This window comes from Cherax quadricarinatus, chromosome 71, assembly GCF_038502225.1.
Source record: "Cherax quadricarinatus isolate ZL_2023a chromosome 71, ASM3850222v1, whole genome shotgun sequence".
In the NCBI taxonomy this organism is placed as follows: domain Eukaryota; kingdom Metazoa; phylum Arthropoda; class Malacostraca; order Decapoda; family Parastacidae; genus Cherax; species Cherax quadricarinatus.
The window spans coordinates 20,758,499-20,775,473 of NC_091362.1; the positions used below are offsets into that span (position 1 = coordinate 20,758,499).

Consider the following 16,975-nt stretch of genomic DNA (forward strand, 5'->3'; position numbering starts at 1 on the left):
ATCCTGACTATATAACAACACTGCGCTAGCCAAGGATTCGAACCCATGTTGTACTGGCCTGCCTCATGGTAAGCGAGAACCACATGACGCTTTAAACCAGAGGACCACCACCGTCATGTGGTTCTCGCTTTCCATGAGGCAGGCCAGTACAACATGGGTTCGAATCCTTGGCTAGCGCAGTGTTGTTATTGATCAGTACCACTCGTTCGTGGTGTTAGAGTGTGAGCAAAGTAACATTTATGAAGGGATTCAGGGAAACCGGCAGGCCGGACTTGAGTCCTGGAGATGGGAAGTACAGTGCCTGCACTCTGAAGGAGGGGTGTTAATGTTGCAGTTTAAAAACTGTAGTGTAAAGCACCCTTCTGGCAAGACAGTGATGGAGTGAATGATGGTGAAAGTTTTTCTTTTTCGGGTCACCCTGCCTTGGTGGGAATCGGCCAGTGTGTTAATAATAAAAACACACACACACATCCTGCAGCAACATCATGACCATGAAAGAATCATTTCTTTTATCCACACCAGAAACTTTCAAGTGACGTTGGTTGTCCAAGTTTTTGCATGAGCTGGAGACGAGTTTTTCAAGCTGGTAAAAAATACAGATGTGTGAAGTGTGTTATAGGTTACCAAAATTTTTCTACGCCTGTTTGTGTGTAACATTTATACATACGGATATATATATATATATATATATATATATATATATATATATATATATATATATATATATATATGAAAATAATAGGTACATTCGTCTGTTATATGGATTTAAATACAGTCTCTTAATTTAAGCTAAATTATAAATTTATAAGAAATCTACTTAAAAAAACATTAAGTAAATCTCCGTTTTTAATTAGTTTTTAATACTGGGTACACTAAAACTTGCGCTATCAAAGACCCCAATGGAAAAAAGTAACTTCATCTGACTTTTTTTTGGGTTTATTCAAGGTAATTTACTAGGTATTATCATTTATGTGACTATATTTATGTGTATCTGTACCTAAATAAACTTAAGCAGTATTTAACCAGCGCCTTTTCCCTGGCTTCCTAAATCACCTTAGGCCCTAGGATGCCTTACTTACTTATAAACTAACCAGGTATTTGTAACCTGTAATTCCTACAAGCGGGGAAGTGTAGTGGGGTAAAAGTGACCTTGATGTCGATAAATAGTCTCTATTCTAAGTCGATGGCCCGTGGTCTGGTAGCAAAAGATCTCTCTTCACTCACTGAGTGTCCGGGTTCACTTCCCGGTGAGGGTTGAAACATTGGGTTTGTTTCCTTACACCGGTTGACTATGTTCACCCATCAGTAAAACTGGGTACCTGGGTGTGGGTCGCATCCTGGGACAAAATTGATCTAATATGCCAGAAATGCTCAGCATAACAAGTGGCTTTCTATATAGTAATATGTCACTGATGTCAACTAGGACTGTATACCTTGTACATGTACTTGTAAAAATAAAGATATTATTATTAAGCCATTATTAAGCCATTATTAAGCCATTGATCTACTTCCCGGTGGCCTGGTGGCTAAAACTCCCGCTTCACACACGGAGGGCCCGGGTTCGATTCCCGGCGGATAGAAACATTTCGACACGTTTCCTTACACCTGTTGTCCTGTTCACCTAGCAGCAAATAGGTACCTGGGTGTTAGCCGACTGGTGTGGGTCGCATCCTGGGGGACAATATTAAGGACCCCAATGGAAATAAGTTAGACAGTCCTCGATGACGCACTAACTTTCTTGGGTTATCCTGGGTGGCTAACCCTCTGGAGTTAAAAATCCGAACGAAATCTTATCTTATCTTCCCATTCCATTCTAGATTCTGTTAAGACCCTTGCAGGCTTAGTGCTTCCCCCCACAAGTGAAATAAATGCAGATTACCACTTCAGAAAACTCAGATCCGAAGATATTTGTTCATCTCCACCGACTCGCACTAAAGGTGGTTTTTCTAAGACATCCAAACTAGAGATGTATCTTATGTGAAAAATGTAGATATCCGCGGATGCGGAGGTATATGAGGATGTCTCACTTATTTTGCGGATGCGGTTGCGGATGTGGATGTGAGAAATTGTGTGGATGTTCCGCGGTAAAACTGGCAATCTGTAAATACCTTTGTAACTTGTCATGATTGTGACTAGACCTACCCGGAGTTCATTACCTTTGTAATTTGTGAGTTCATTACCTTTGTAAATTGTGAATTCATTACCTCTGTAACTTGCTCAGCTATCAAAACTTTGGAGTCCAGTCCCTGGACCAATTATGTACCTCTGTAATCTTTTGACTACCGCCCACAGGATGGGTATGGGGTGCATAATAAACATATTAAACTAACTGTTCCGCGGATGCTGATGGTGATGTAAGAAATAGTGCGGATGTTCTGCGGATGCTGATGGTGATGTAAGAAATAGTGCGGATGTTCCGCGGATGCTGATGGTGATGTAAGAAATAGTGCGGATGTTCCGCGGATGCTGATAGTGATGTAAGAAATAGTGCGGATGTTCCGCGGATGCTGATGGTGATGTAAGAAATAGTGCGGATGTTCTGTGGATGCTGATGGTGATGTAAGTAATTGTGCGGATGTTCCGTGGATTCGGATACAGATGCATATGTTTACAGTAAAATGCGGATACGGATGTGAGAAATCATGCGGATGCTCCACGGATGCGGATGTCCGATACATCACTAAATTCCAAGCACCTGCTTCTCTTTTCTCCTTTGTGGATTTTCTGTAAATCTGAAGCAAGATGAGTGCTTCCATAGATGTTCTTTGCCAGTCACTGTTTTACTCAAGGCTCTGATAAGTTAGTAAGCAGGTACAGGCACACATAAATATAGCTACACAAATTATCATACACAGAAACATGGGTAAATTAACTAGCATCACCCCAAAAAGGTCAAACAAAGTGACTCATTTCCAAAGATTAGTGGACGAGTTTGGGTGACTGAGCAAGGCTGGAATTTATAAATGAACAGAGACAAGAGTAAGGTGAAGAGAGTAGCTTAAAAGTTTAGGCTATTGAGAATTGGATATCAGTTTGGAAGGAGACAATATAAAGGAAGAGGAGGTATTTAAATATTTTGGAGTGGGTCAGTAGAAGGGTCTATGAAAAACGAGGAGACTAGATTAAAAAAACAGGTTGGTGGAATATTGAGGCATTTGTGGAATGAAGAGCTTATCTCTGGAGACAGAAATCAAGGACCCCCATGAAAATAAGTAATTTTGTGTTACTTTTTTGGGTTATCATAGGTAATTTACACTATGTTAATTGTACTTATGTGTAACTGTGCCTAAATAAACTGATTGACATAATGGAGGCAGGATCCATAAATTGCTTTAAGATAAGGTACGATAAGGGCCTTGGAGCAGGGAAGGAGTGGATTAGTAGCGACTAGAGTAGAGGCTGAGCCAGGAGCTGTAATTCAACCCCTGCAACCACAAATAGGCAAGTACATTCTAAAGTAGGGACCCTGGTGCACGTGAATATTTTAAAAAGTTGCAATATTTTTATCGTTAAACGTAAATATAGTCTCAAAACTACTTTCAAAAAATAAACATATGCCAAGAATAAATAAATAAATAAAAAATATATGCTTTTCTCTAACGAAAACTATAAATGAGAAAAATTGGGTTCCTGGTACAGGTGAATATTGTAGACACGAGGCGAGTTGTAAACAAATGGAGGAGAAAGGAGGCTGCTGGAGGCTCCTAAGGAGAAAATCTTAAGAAATCTCTAAGAAAACTCTGCAGGGGAGAAAAATAAAGTAGAAGATTACAAAGGACGTTTATATCTTAAGCTTTCAAGCTTAAACTTTCTAACACTTTTGCGTTTATCCCCAAGATATACTTAAGGTACCTAGTGGGTTTAGTGCTTCTTTTTGTGTATAATGATGTATAACCCTTGTGGTTTAGCGCTTCTTTTTGATTATAATAATTGAGTGTATAATAATACGCAGGGTCGAAACGTGTCGATAAGTAATGATATGAGGTTTGTGGTATTTAGAAGACGTTTCACCCACCGAGGATTTTATTACTCATTGATAAAGTCCCTGGTGGATAAAACGTCTTGTAAATAAATACCATATCGTGTCTTAAGTCACATGTCGGTATATTTTACCCTTGGTATATACGTCATGTATATTTTACCCTTGGTATATATATGTCTCATGTATATTTTACCCTTGGTATATATGTCTCGTGTATATTTTACCCTTGGTATATGTAAGTCATGTATATTTTACCCTTGGTATATATGTCATGTATATTTTACCCTTGGTATATATAAATCATGTATATTTTACCCTTGGTATATGTATAAGTCATATATATTTTACCCTTGGTTTACCTGGAGTTTACCTGGAGAGAGTTCCGGGGGTCAACGCCCCCGCGGCCCGGTCTGAGACCAGGCCTCCTGGTGGATCACAGCCTGATCAACCAGGCTGTTGCTGCTGGCTGCACGCAAACCAACATACGAGCTACAGCCCGGCTGATCCGGAACTGACTTTAGGTGCTTGTCCAGTGCCAGCTTGAAGACTGCCAGGGGTCTGTTGGTAATCCCCCTTATGTGTGCTGGGAGGCAGTTGAACAGTCTCGGGCCCCTGACACTTATTGTATGGTCTCTTAACGTGCTAGTGACACCCCTGCTTTTCATTGGGGGGATGGTGCATCGTCTGCCAAGTCTTTTGCTTTCGTAATGAGTGATTTTCGTGTGCAAGTTCGGTACTAGTCCCTCTAGGATTTTCCAGGTGTATATAATCATGTATCTCTCCCTCCTGCGTTCCAGGGAATACAGGTTTAGGAACCTCAAGCGCTCCCAATAATTGAGGTGTTTTATCTCCGTTATGCGTGCCGTGAAAGTTCTCTGTACATTTTCTAGGTCGGCAATTTCACCTGCCTTGAAAGGTGCTGTTAGTGTGCAGCAATATTCCAGCCTAGATAGAACAAGTGACCTGAAGAGTGTCATCATGGGCTTGGCCTCCCTAGTTTTGAAGGTTCTCATTATCCATCCTGTCATTTTTCTAGCAGATGCGATTGATACAATGTTATGGTCCTTGAAGGTGAGATCCTCCGACATGATCACTCCCAGGTCTTTGACGTTGGTGTTTCGCTCTATTTTGTGGCCAGAATTTGTTTTGTACTCTGATGACGATTTAATTTCCTCATGTTTACCATATCTGAGTAATTGAAATTTCTCATCGTTGAACTTCATATTGTTTTCTGCAGCCCACTGAAAGATTTGGTTGATGTCTGCCTGGAGCTTTGCAGTGTCTGCAATGGAAGACACTGTCATGCAGATTCGGGTGTCATCTGCAAAGGAAGACACGGTGCTGTGGCTGACATCCTTGTCTATGTCGGATATAAGGATGAGGAACAAGATGGGAGCGAGTACTGTGCCTTGTGGAACAGAGCTTTTCACCGTAGCTGCCTCGGACTTTACTCTGTTGACGACTACTCTCTGTGTTCTGTTAGTGAGGAAATTATAGATCCATCGACCGACTTTTCCTGTTATTCCTTTAGCACGCATTTTGTGCGCTATTACGCCATGGTCACACTTGTCGAAGGCTTTTGCAAAGTCTGTATATATTACATCTGCATTCTTTTTGTCTTCTAGTGCATTTAGGACCTTGTCGTAGTGGTCCAATAGTTGAGACAGACAGGAGCGACCTGTTCTAAACCCATGTTGCCCTGGGTTGTGTAACTGATGGGTTTCTAGATGCGTGGTGATCTTGCTTCTTAGGACCCTTTCAAAGATTTTTATGATATGGGATGTTAGTGCTATTGGTCTGTAGTTCTTTGCTGTTGCTTTACTGCCCCCTTTGTGGAGTGGGGCTATGTCTGTTGTTTTTAGTAACTGTGGGACGACCCCCGTGTCCATGCTCCCTCTCCATAGGATGGAAAAGGCTCGTGATAGGGGCTTCTTGCAGTTCTTGATGAACACAGAGTTCCATGAGTCTGGCCCTGGGGCAGAGTGCATGGGCATGTCATTTATCGCCTGTTCGAAGTCATTTGGCGTCAGGATAACATCGGATAGGCTTGTGTTAATCAAATTTTGTGGCTCTCTCATAAAAAATTCATTTTGATCTTCGACTCTCAGTCTGGTTAGCGGCTTGCTAAAAACTGAGTCATATTGGGACTTGAGTAGCTCACTCATTTCCTTGCTGTCATCTGTGTAGGACCCATCTTGTTTAAGTAGGGGCCCAATACTGGACGTTGTTCTCGATTTTGATTTGGCATAGGAGAAGAAATACTTTGGGTTTCTTTCGATTTCATTTATGGCTTTTAGTTCTTCCCGCGATTCCTGACTCCTAAAGGATTCTTTTAGCTTAAGTTCGATGCTTGCTATTTCTCTGACCAGTGTCTCCCTGCGCATTTCAGATATATTGACCTCTTTTAGCCGCTCTGTTATTCTTTTCCGTCGCCTGTAAAGGGAGCGCCTGTCTCTTTCTATTTTACATCTACTCCTCCTTTTTCTTAGAGGAATAAGCCTTGTGCATACATCGAGTGCCACCGAGTTAATCTGTTCTAGGCATAAGTTTGGGTCTGTGTTGCTTAGTATATCTTCCCAGCTTATATCGGTTAGGACTTGGTTTACTTGGTCCCACTTTATGTTTTTGTTATTGAAGTTGAATTTGGTGAATGCTCCCTCGTGACTAGTCTCATTTTGTCGGTCTGGGGCTCCACGCATACATGTCTGAACCTCAATTATGTTGTGATCTGAGTATATTGTTTTTGATATGGTGACATTTCTTATCAGATCATCATTGTTAGTGAATATGAGGTCTAGTGTATTCTCCAGTCTAGTAGGCTCTATTATTTGCTGGTTTAAATTGAATTTTGTGCAGAGATTTAAAAGCTCGTGTGAGTGTGAGTTTTCATCAGAGCTGCCTCCTGGTGTTATTTCTGCAACAATATTATTTGCTATATTCCTCCATTTTAGGTGCCTTAAGTTGAAATCCCCCAGGAGCAAGATGTTGGGTGCAGGAGCTGGAAGATTTTCCAGACAGTGGTCAATTTTTAACAGCTGTTCCTGGAATTGCTGGGAAGTTGCATCCGGAGGCTTGTAGACTACCACAATGACTAGGTTTTGGTTCTCGACCTTTACTGCTAAAACTTCCACTACGTCATTTGAGGCATTAAGCAGTTCTGTGCAAACAAGTGACTCTGCAATGTACAGGCCAACCCCCCCCTTTTGCCTGTTCACTCTGTCACATCTGTATAGGTTGTAACCTGGGATCCATATTTCGTTGTCCAAGTGATCCTTTATGTGGGTCTCAGTGAAAGCCGCGAACATTGCCTTTGCCTCTGCAAGCAGTCCACGGATGAAAGGTATTTTGTTGTTTGTTGCTGGCTTTAGACCCTGTATATTTGCAAAGAAGAATGTTATCGGACTGGTGGTATTGTTGGTACTGGGGGGGGATTTTTTTTCCGGCATTAGTATCTGTATCTGTTGGTTTGGAGTGGAGGCCATCGACTGTGGTTCCACTCCAGGAATGACTGGATTTGGTGTACGATTTCTGCCATTTCCTGCCAGTTTTTTTTCCTTCCTGGCACTAAAAAACCTCTCCCTCTTGAGTGTCTGTGGCTACCCAGGTTTTCCCATGGCCTGGATGTTTTGTATCTTTTTGTCCCCTTTAGATGGTATGCCTGGCAATTTAAGTTATAGCACAGTCTTTCCTGTACTGAAGAGGTACACATTTCAGGGTGAAAAAGCTTACAGGAAGGGAGTTTGCATTTTCCTGTTGTCATATGGACATGACATTTTCTAGGGTGGTCATAGTTGCATGTCCCATCTGTTTTTCCAGATTTCCCATGCCAGCAGATACCAAGTGCATAGTATGTGCACAGGCTTGGTTTCCGTTTGCCTTGGGTTTCTGTGACTGTATTCCCTGTTGGTGCATGTTTCCCTGTCTTATTCCTATCCTCCCTAGCACCAACAATGGAGCTCCCACCAGTTGTTTTTGGTAATTTATCCTCACTATTGCTATTGGAGTCCTCTTGTTTGCTATTTCCTGCGGTATTTCTTGTTTGCAATATTGGTTTTATCTTATCTTTGACTACACTAGTTTCCCTACTATGGCTCCTGTCTTCTATGAGGTCATTTATATGTATTCCTTCCTGCGTATAATTCCCGACTACCTGGACAAAATCTCCAGCTTCACCATTACTGTCTCCCAGGACAGTATCTCCAGCTTCACCATTTCTGTCTCCCAGGACAGCACCTCCAGCTTCACCATTACTGTCTCCCAGGACAGCACTATCAGCCCCACATTTACTGACTACCAGGACATCACCTCCAGCCTTACAGTTTGTGACTACATGGCCAGTATCAAGGGCAGTACCATTCAGCCCAGACTTTTTATGTTCCCATCTGTTGTAGAAAGCTTCCAGGTTTTCTATGAAAGCAGCTTTGATGTTGTCCTCTTTTAATACCCTTGTGATTTTAGTCCACAGATTTTCCTCATTTGGGCATACCCAAAAACACTTCTCTGTTTTAATACTGCTTGTAGCTAGTTCTGGGATATCTGCACAAGGAGCGTGACACCAATTTCCACAAAAATGACAATTTATCCATGTGGAAGCCCGTTTGTTTGACTGACCACAGACTACACACAGCTTCATAATGATGTGAATGGTTGATTTACTGCAATTCTACTAGCAACCTCTTGAATATTATATTAATAACCTTAAATGAAGCTCTAGCTATTTGTATTTCTGTTTCTAACTCTTTTTGTATATTGGACAGCTTACCGTCACGTTCCTGATTTTTAATGTTTGTGTTTATAAGGGCGCCTACAAACCCATCCGTTTACAGTCTGCTTTATTGTCCAACGGTATATATAAATCATGTATATTTTATCCTTGGTATATATATAAGCCATGTATATTTTACCCTTGGTATATATAAATCATGTATATTTTACCCTTGGTATATATATATAAATCATGTATATTTTACCCTTGGTATATATAAATCATGTATATTTTACCCTTGGTATATATATAAGTCATGTATATTTTACCCTTGGTATTTATAAATCATGTATATTTTATCCTTAGTATATATATGTCATGTATATTTTACCATTGGTATATATAAATCATGTATATTTTATCCTTGGTATATATAAATCGTGTATATCTTACCCTTGGTATATATGTGTCACATGTATATTTTACCCTTGGTATATATGTCATATGTATATTTGACCCTTGGTATATAACCTGGAGTATAATTTGCTGTATGACCCTTGTGGGTTTAATGCTTAGTTGTGATTGTAAAAATAAAAATAATTATGTATATGATAATCTATGTAACTGTGTATACCTGGATAAACTTAATTATCATAATAATGATAATGATAAAACAAGGTAGAAACTGCTTTGTTGTAATATTTTCTCAAGGGAGGTTCCTTGATGATGGTGAGGGGCTCTTGATCCAAGAAAGTGGATCCATTCTCCCATTGGCATTTCAAGGGGATGTCTTTGATTCTGGCTAGGGGCTCTTAATCCAAGAAAGTGGACCTGTTATTCCCTGATGCTTTGAGGGTTCTTGATCTAAGGAACTTTGCTTGTACCTGATTGCCTCCCATTCCCCAGGTGCTATGTGACTCATGTGGGTTTAGCATTTTCCCATAATTAAAATAAATACAACAATTACTTTCCTTGGCTTGAACCTTATTGCCTCCTATTTCTCATACACTATGAGTTCAGTGCTTCCCATTGATAGTAATAATATTATTTATGTGACAGGTTATGACTGCAAAAGGTAAAACAAGTAACCAAACCTAATGAAATCCACATAACCCATTGTAAAGTAACCTAACGTAACTTTACCTTACTATATAATACAGTGGTACCTCGGTATACAGCCTTAATTCATTCCAGAAGGCGGTTCGAGTGCCGATCTGTTCGAGTACCGAACGAATTTGTTCCCATAAGGAATAATGTAAAGTAGATTAATCCGTTTCAGACCCCTAAAAATACACTTACAAAAGCACTTACAAAAATACACTTACATAACTGTGTGAGTTGGGAGCTTGTAATATACCGAGGTATATTTATATAATGTTAAGTGAGGAGAGGCTGTAATCAAAATGTGCATACAGTACTTCATTCTTGATCAGTTTATTCCAGTTTTAAACTATTTATGTGACCTAATTTCATTATCCACTACAGGAGAACTGTAAGAAAATGGGAAAGAGATCTAGGAAGGGAGATGCTGGAGTAAAAAATTCATCTTTACTCTCTACACCTATTGCTGCTTCACATGAATTTGAAGGCTTGGCAGGCTTTGAAGAGATATCATCATGTACACTTCTGAAATTATCCAAGCAAGGAAAGGTGAAAAGGGAAGTTTTGAAAGATGGGAAAATTGTAAAGAAGGTAAGAATAGTAGTGCATATTTTTAACTTTTAACTTTTGAGAGAAAGTTTTTTATGTATGCATCTCCTTCCATATTTGGGACTTACTGTCATATCATCGACTTAAAAGCCCAGTGTTGAAATTTTATTCAGTTATATAGATAATGTTCTGATGTTCTAAACAGGCTCAGCGCTTCCCCCTTGATTATAATAATAATAATAATCATCTGCCAGTTACTTTATTTAAGACATTAAGTTCTAGTAAGCTGTAAGTAAGGCATCAACCATGCAACATGGGCTATGGTAGATAGGTACAGTATATTAAACCATTTTCATTTTTTTTCTTTTTGGCACATTGGCCATTTCCCACTGAGGCAGAGTGATGCAAAAAGAAAGAAAGAACCCCAAAAGAAAGAAAAAACTTTCATCATCATTCATCACTTTCACCATCACTCATACATAATCAAACATAATCATTTTCATATCCTAAATTCTTAATATGTTATATGAAATGAAAATATTGATATTTTGCAATGTTTTCATTTTTTCTATTGTTTTTCAAGCATTTTTAGGAAATCTCAAAATTTCCACCAAAATTAAGAAATTTTTTTTTGCTTAAGCACACTAACAGTACCTTTCAAGGCAGGTGAAATTGCTGACCTAGAAAATGTACAGAGGACCTTCAGGGCACACACAACTGCGATAAAATACCTTAGTTACTGGGAATGCTTGAAGTTCCTCAACTTGTACTTCCTAGAATGCAGGCAGGAGAGATACATCATTATATACACTTGGAAAATCCTAGAGGGATTAGTACCAAACTTGCACACAAAAATCACTCTTTATGAAAGCAAAAGACTCGACAGACAATGCAACATCCCCCCAATGAAAAACAGGGGTGCCATTAGCACGATAAGAGACAACACAGTAAGTGTCAGGGACCCAAGACTGTTCAACTGCCTCCCAGCATACATATGGGGGATTAGCAATAGACCCCTAGCTGTCTTCAAGCAGGCATTGGACAGGCACCTAAAGTCAGTACCTGACCAGCCGGGCTGTGGTTCATACGTTGGATTGCTTGCGGCCAGCAGTAACAGCCTGGTAGATCAGGCCCTGATCCACCATGAGGCCTGGTCACAGACCGGGCCATGGGGGCATTGACCCCCGGAACTCTCTCCAGGTATAAATCAGATTGTCTAGTGAGGTCTTTCAGATACAGTGGTACCCCAAGTTTCGTACAGCTCCCAAGTCGAACAGTTACGTAAGTGCATTAATTTAAGTGCTTTTGTAAGTGTATTTATGGTGGTCTGAAACGGACTAATCTAATTTACATTATTCCTTATGGGAACAAATGCTTTCGGTAACAGCACTCGAACAGCCTTCTGGAACAAATTATGGCTGAAACTCAGGGTACTACTGTTTTTCTGTTTAATGTGCTTAGGGATGCATTATTGTTGCTGTTGAACTTTAAAGGCCACTGGTACCTTACGTTGTATAGAACTCTGCCTCCCAGTGCCTGGGAAGCAAAATAGCCCAATCTGGGAGAAAATGAAAAATTGGACAAGCATCCTTATACATGAAGGAAACATGTATTTCCAAATGGGTGTAGCCTTTTAATTCATTTGTCTTAAATATTTTATACTTCTGGTTGAATTACATATTACCTTTTGGAGGCCAGTCCAACAAATTTTTCTATCAGAGTTTAAAAAGAAGTACACTTCATATTGTCTTTTTTGCACTTTTTCATATTTTGAAATTATGTACATATTGTATGTATAATGCATGTTGATTTTTAAAGCACTGTACTGCATGCCTTTATCGTATGTTCATTATATAAAGAATATTGTAGTACTTACTGTATATATCCTAATATTTCAGTAATATAAAAATCTTAATTTCAGAAGAAAAACAAGGATATGCCTAAAGACTCAGAAATCAGTTGTGAATCAAACACTGTTACTCCTACTAAAAAGGAAAAAAAAAAGAAGAAGAAAAAGAAAACAGGTTTAGCAAATGGAGAAATTACACAGAGTAAAACTAGCATTGTTGAAAGAAAGAACGAAGGTTTGAATGAAATTGTTAGCGAAGAAAATGTAAAAAAAGTTAATGGAAACACTCAGCAAGAGCAAGAAGCCAGTATTTCAGTAGTAAGTAATGTTAATAAGAAAAGAAAAAGACAGCAAAAAAAAGGATTGGAAACTTCTACAAACAAGAAAGTTCGCTACGACAGTGCCGTATACCAGGGAAATAATCCAGGAATCAAAAAAAGGGTCAATGTGTCAGCATGGGACAAATACTTTGTCCCACCTCCTGTGTTGAAAGCACTGAGTGAGTTAGGCTTCAGCGAGCCCACAGAGATTCAGGTAACAAAGATGTTTAATTTTTCCTACATATTCTTTGCATTATTTAATCAGGGTAACATTTCAAATTACAAATATTGTGTGTTTAATAGCCGGTCACTCACTAGAAGTCAAGAAGTCAAGTTGAATGGAACAATTGCAGTACGGAGATATTGAGTTATTTTGTAAAAACTAATATAAAACATTTGCAGCATTTTTATTGACACAACTTTATAATATAGGTATGTTTTATTTTGTGTTATAAATGCATTCCAAACCCTTGGCAATTGTACTAAACTCAGGCCACACTTCATTACACACAATAAAAATCTGTGCTTTGCAAACTGTGCCAATTGTATATGATGACTATTTTTTTTTTTTTTTTTTTTTATCACACTGGCCGATTCCCACCAAGGCAGGGTGGCCCGAAAAAGAAAAACTTTCACCATCATTCACTCCATCACTGTCTTGCCAGAAGGGTGCTTTACACTACAGTTTTTAAAACTGCAACATTAACACCCCTCCTTCAGAGTGCAGGCACTGTACTTCCCATCTCCAGGACTCAAGTCCGGCCTGCCGGTTTCTATGTATTGCATATACAGAATTAGCAATAGAAATGGGGCATCGCATAATAGTGAATTCAAATAAAGTAAGGGAGACCTGCACTTTTTTGGATATTTGAAGAATCTTAAGTGGAGTGGTTAATATTTTCTTGAGCATTTATTTTGTAAATATTTTCTGTATTCAGTCTAGTAAAAGATTTTACATTATATATTAATGATAAATATAGGTAGTAAATGATAAATATAGTAGTTAATAAAAGTGTTAGTCAGAGAGCTGAAGAGGGGTTGTTGAGGTGGTTTGGTCATTTAGAGAGAATGGATCAAAGTAGAATGACATGGAGAGCATTTAAATCTGTAGGAGAAGGAAGGCGGGGTAGGGGTCATCCTCGAAAAGGTTGGAAGGAAGGGGTAAGGGAGGTTTTGTGGGCGAGGGGCTTGGACTTCCAGCAGGCGTGCATGAGCGTGTTAGATAGGAGTGAACGGAGACGAGTGGTATTTGGGACCTGATGATCTGTTGGAGTGTGAGCAGGGTAATATTTAGTGAAGGGATTCAGGGAAACCGGTTATTTTTATATAGCCGGACTTGAGTCCTGGAAATGGGAAGTACAATGTCTGCACTTTAAAGGAGGGGTTTCGGGATATTAACAGTTTGGAGGGATATGTTGTGTATCTGTATACGTATATGCTTCTAAACTGTTGTATTCTGAGCACCTCTGCAAAAACAGTGATTATGTGTGAGTGAGGTGAAAGTGTTGAATGATGATAAAAGTATTTTCTTTTTGGGGATTTTCTTTCTTTTTTTGGGTCACCCTGCCTCGGTGGGAGACGGCCGACTTGTTGAAAAAAAAAAAAAAATAGGTAGTAGATTGGTAAACAGCAGCCGCCCAGGGAGGTACTACCGTCCTGCCAAGTGAGTGTAAAATGAAAGCCTGAAATTGGTTTACATGATGGTAGGATTGCTGGTGTTCTTTTTTGTCTCATAAACATGCAAGATTACAGGTACATCTTGCTACTACTACTTACATTTAGGTCACACTATACATACATGTTTTTTTTTTTTTTTTCAACAAGTTGGCCGTCTCCCACCGAGGCAGGGTGACCCAAAAAAGAAAGAAAATCCCCAAAAAGAAAATACTTTCATCATCATTCAACACTTTCACCACACTCACACATAATCACTGCTTCATTTACCACCCAAGCTTCACACCCATATAAGAGTGTTGGTACTACTATACTTTCATACATTCCCTTCTTTGCCTCCATAGATAACGTTTTTTGACTCCACATATACCTCAACGCACCACTCACCTTTTTTCCCTCATCAATTCTATGATTAACCTCATCCTTCATAAATCCATCCGCCAACACGTCAACTCCCAAGTATCTGAAAACATTCAGTTCTTCCATACTCCTCCTCCCCAATTTGATACCCATTTTTTCTTTATCTAAATCATTTGATACCCTCATCACCTTACTCTTTTCTGTGTTCACTTTCAACTTTCTACCTTTACACACATTCCCAAACTCATCCACTAACCTTTGCAATTTTTCTTTAGAATCTCCCATAAGCACAGTATCATCAGCAAAAAGTAACTGTGTCAATTCCCATTTTGAATTTGATTCCCCAAAATTTAATCCCACCCCTCCCGAACACCCTAGCATTTACTTCCTTTACAACCCCATCTATAAATATATTAAACAACCATGGTGACATTGGTATAAACCTTGGTAATAAATACGTACCGACAAGTTGGTTTAGAAAGACACGTAAGCAAACACTATGACATATTTATTAGAAAACGTTTCGGTCCTGGGACCTTGATCACTTCTAACATACAGAGGTAGAAAGGCATTATGTATATAGGCGGAGAGTGAGGTGTGACGCACGTGACCTGAGGAATGTCATAAGAATATAAGAATGGAGGAACACTGTAGAAGGCCTACTGGCCCATGCGAGGCAGGTCCTTATCAAAACAACCTCTGCCTATGATGAGGACGGGTAGACGTTGAAATCATGTGACTCCTGTGTTGTTGGGTTGGTGGTGCTTAAGTATCATGTATGCCAATGTTTTTGAAATTTTGTAGTTTCCAGTGTTGCGTTCTATAGTGTCGGTGACGGCGATTAGTGAGGCTTCTAGGCACCATCGGCGTCTGAGGTCTGGTTCGGTGAGAACGAGTTGTGCCTCATTCCAGTTCATCAAATGTCCCGTGGAGTCTCTGTGGAGGACACAGGCGTACCTTACATCGTCTCTGTTAGAGGCATTTCGATGCTCATTCAAGCGGACTGCAAGATCTCTGCCTGTCTCGCCTACATATTTCTTGGGACAGAACCCACAGGGGATAGTGTAGACGCCTGCTGTAGAAGTTAGAGGTGTGGGGCTGCGTTTCGTAGTGAGGTCTTTGATAGATGATGTGTTTATGGTGGAAACGTTGATGTTACTCATAGCAAGTGCCCGGCGAGTATTCGTGGCAACATCACCACATGGGAGTACTATGAACTGCTTAGGGGGCTGTTCCATGGGCGGTTTGTTGAGAATAGCTTGTGCCTTAAGTCTGCAATCTCGGATGAAGAAAGATGGGAACTGAAGACGTGTAAAGGCTTGTGTTATGTAAGTGCATTCTTCTTCTAGAAAACAAGGGCTGGAGATGCGAAGAGCTCTCAAGAAGAAGCCAATGAGGACTCCTCTCTTAGTGCGGGTGTCTTGGTGTGAATAAAAGTGTATAAGATCGTCCTTGTTGGTAGGTTTTCTATACACTGAAAACCACGACCTCCCTTCACCTCTTCTAGACTTCATCAATCTAGTGGAACTTTGTGTTAATTTCAACTTCTTCAAGTATCAGGACAGCTGTTACAAACAGTGCTTTGGGATGGCAATGGGCAGCCTGCTCAGTGCTGTGCTTGCCAACCTCTTCATGGAAAACCTGGAGACAGAGAAATTCATCACCCTCATTCCCAACACCGTTACCTGGCTAAGATACGTTGATGATGTATTGGTTTTCTATCCGAGACGTCTCAATATCCAGGCCCTTCTCAACAAGATCAATGCAGTTGAACCATCAATAAAATGATGGCAAACTTCCTTTCCTCGACGTTCTACTGTTCAGATCTCCCGACAGTGACAAACTTCTCTTCAAAGTGTATAGAAAACCTACCAACAAGGACGATCTTATACACTTTTATTCACACCAAGACACCTGCACTAAGAGAGGAGTCCTCATTGGCTTCTTCTTGAGAGCTCTTCGCATCTCCATCCCTTGTTTTCTAGAAGAAGAATGCACTTACATAACACAAGCGTTTACACGTCTTCAGTTCCCATCTTTCTTCATCCGAGATTGCAGACTTAAGGCACAAGCTATTCTCAACAAACCGCCCATGGAATAGCCCCCTAAGCAGTTCATAGTACTCCCATGTGGTGATGTTGCCACGAATACTCGCCGGGCACTTGCTATGAGTAACATCAACGTTTCCACCATAAACACATCATCTATCAAAGACCTCACTACGAAACGCAGCCCCACACCTCTAACTTCTACAGCAGGCGTCTACACTATCCCCTGTGGGTTCTGTCCCAAGAAATATGTAGGCGAGACAGGCAGAGATCTTGCAGTCCGCTTGAATGAGCATCGAAATGCCTCTAACAGAGACGATGTAAGGTACGCCTGTGTCCTCCACAGAGACTCCACGGGACATTTGATGAACTGGAATGAGGCACAAC

The 16,975-nt window shown here is 40.1% G+C and overlaps 1 protein-coding gene across 5 annotated transcripts in view; it reads left to right on the forward strand.

Moving 5' to 3' along the window:
* Positions 1-16,975, forward strand: part of LOC128700369 (ATP-dependent RNA helicase DDX24) — a 180,549-nt gene that overhangs the window by 146,110 nt on the left and 17,464 nt on the right. For 3 of the 5 annotated variants that reach the window (XM_053793527.2, XM_053793526.2, XM_053793528.2), the window contains exons 3-4: positions 10,173-10,379; positions 12,259-12,720. In XM_053793527.2, coding sequence (XP_053649502.2) covers positions 10,188-10,379; positions 12,259-12,720 — 654 coding nt within the window. In that variant the 5' untranslated portion in view covers positions 10,173-10,187. Of the gene's footprint in view, positions 1-3,663; positions 3,849-10,172; positions 10,380-12,258; positions 12,721-16,975 lie in introns of those variants that run through there. The other 2 variants (XM_053793525.2, XM_070100113.1) reach the window with 2 other exon arrangements.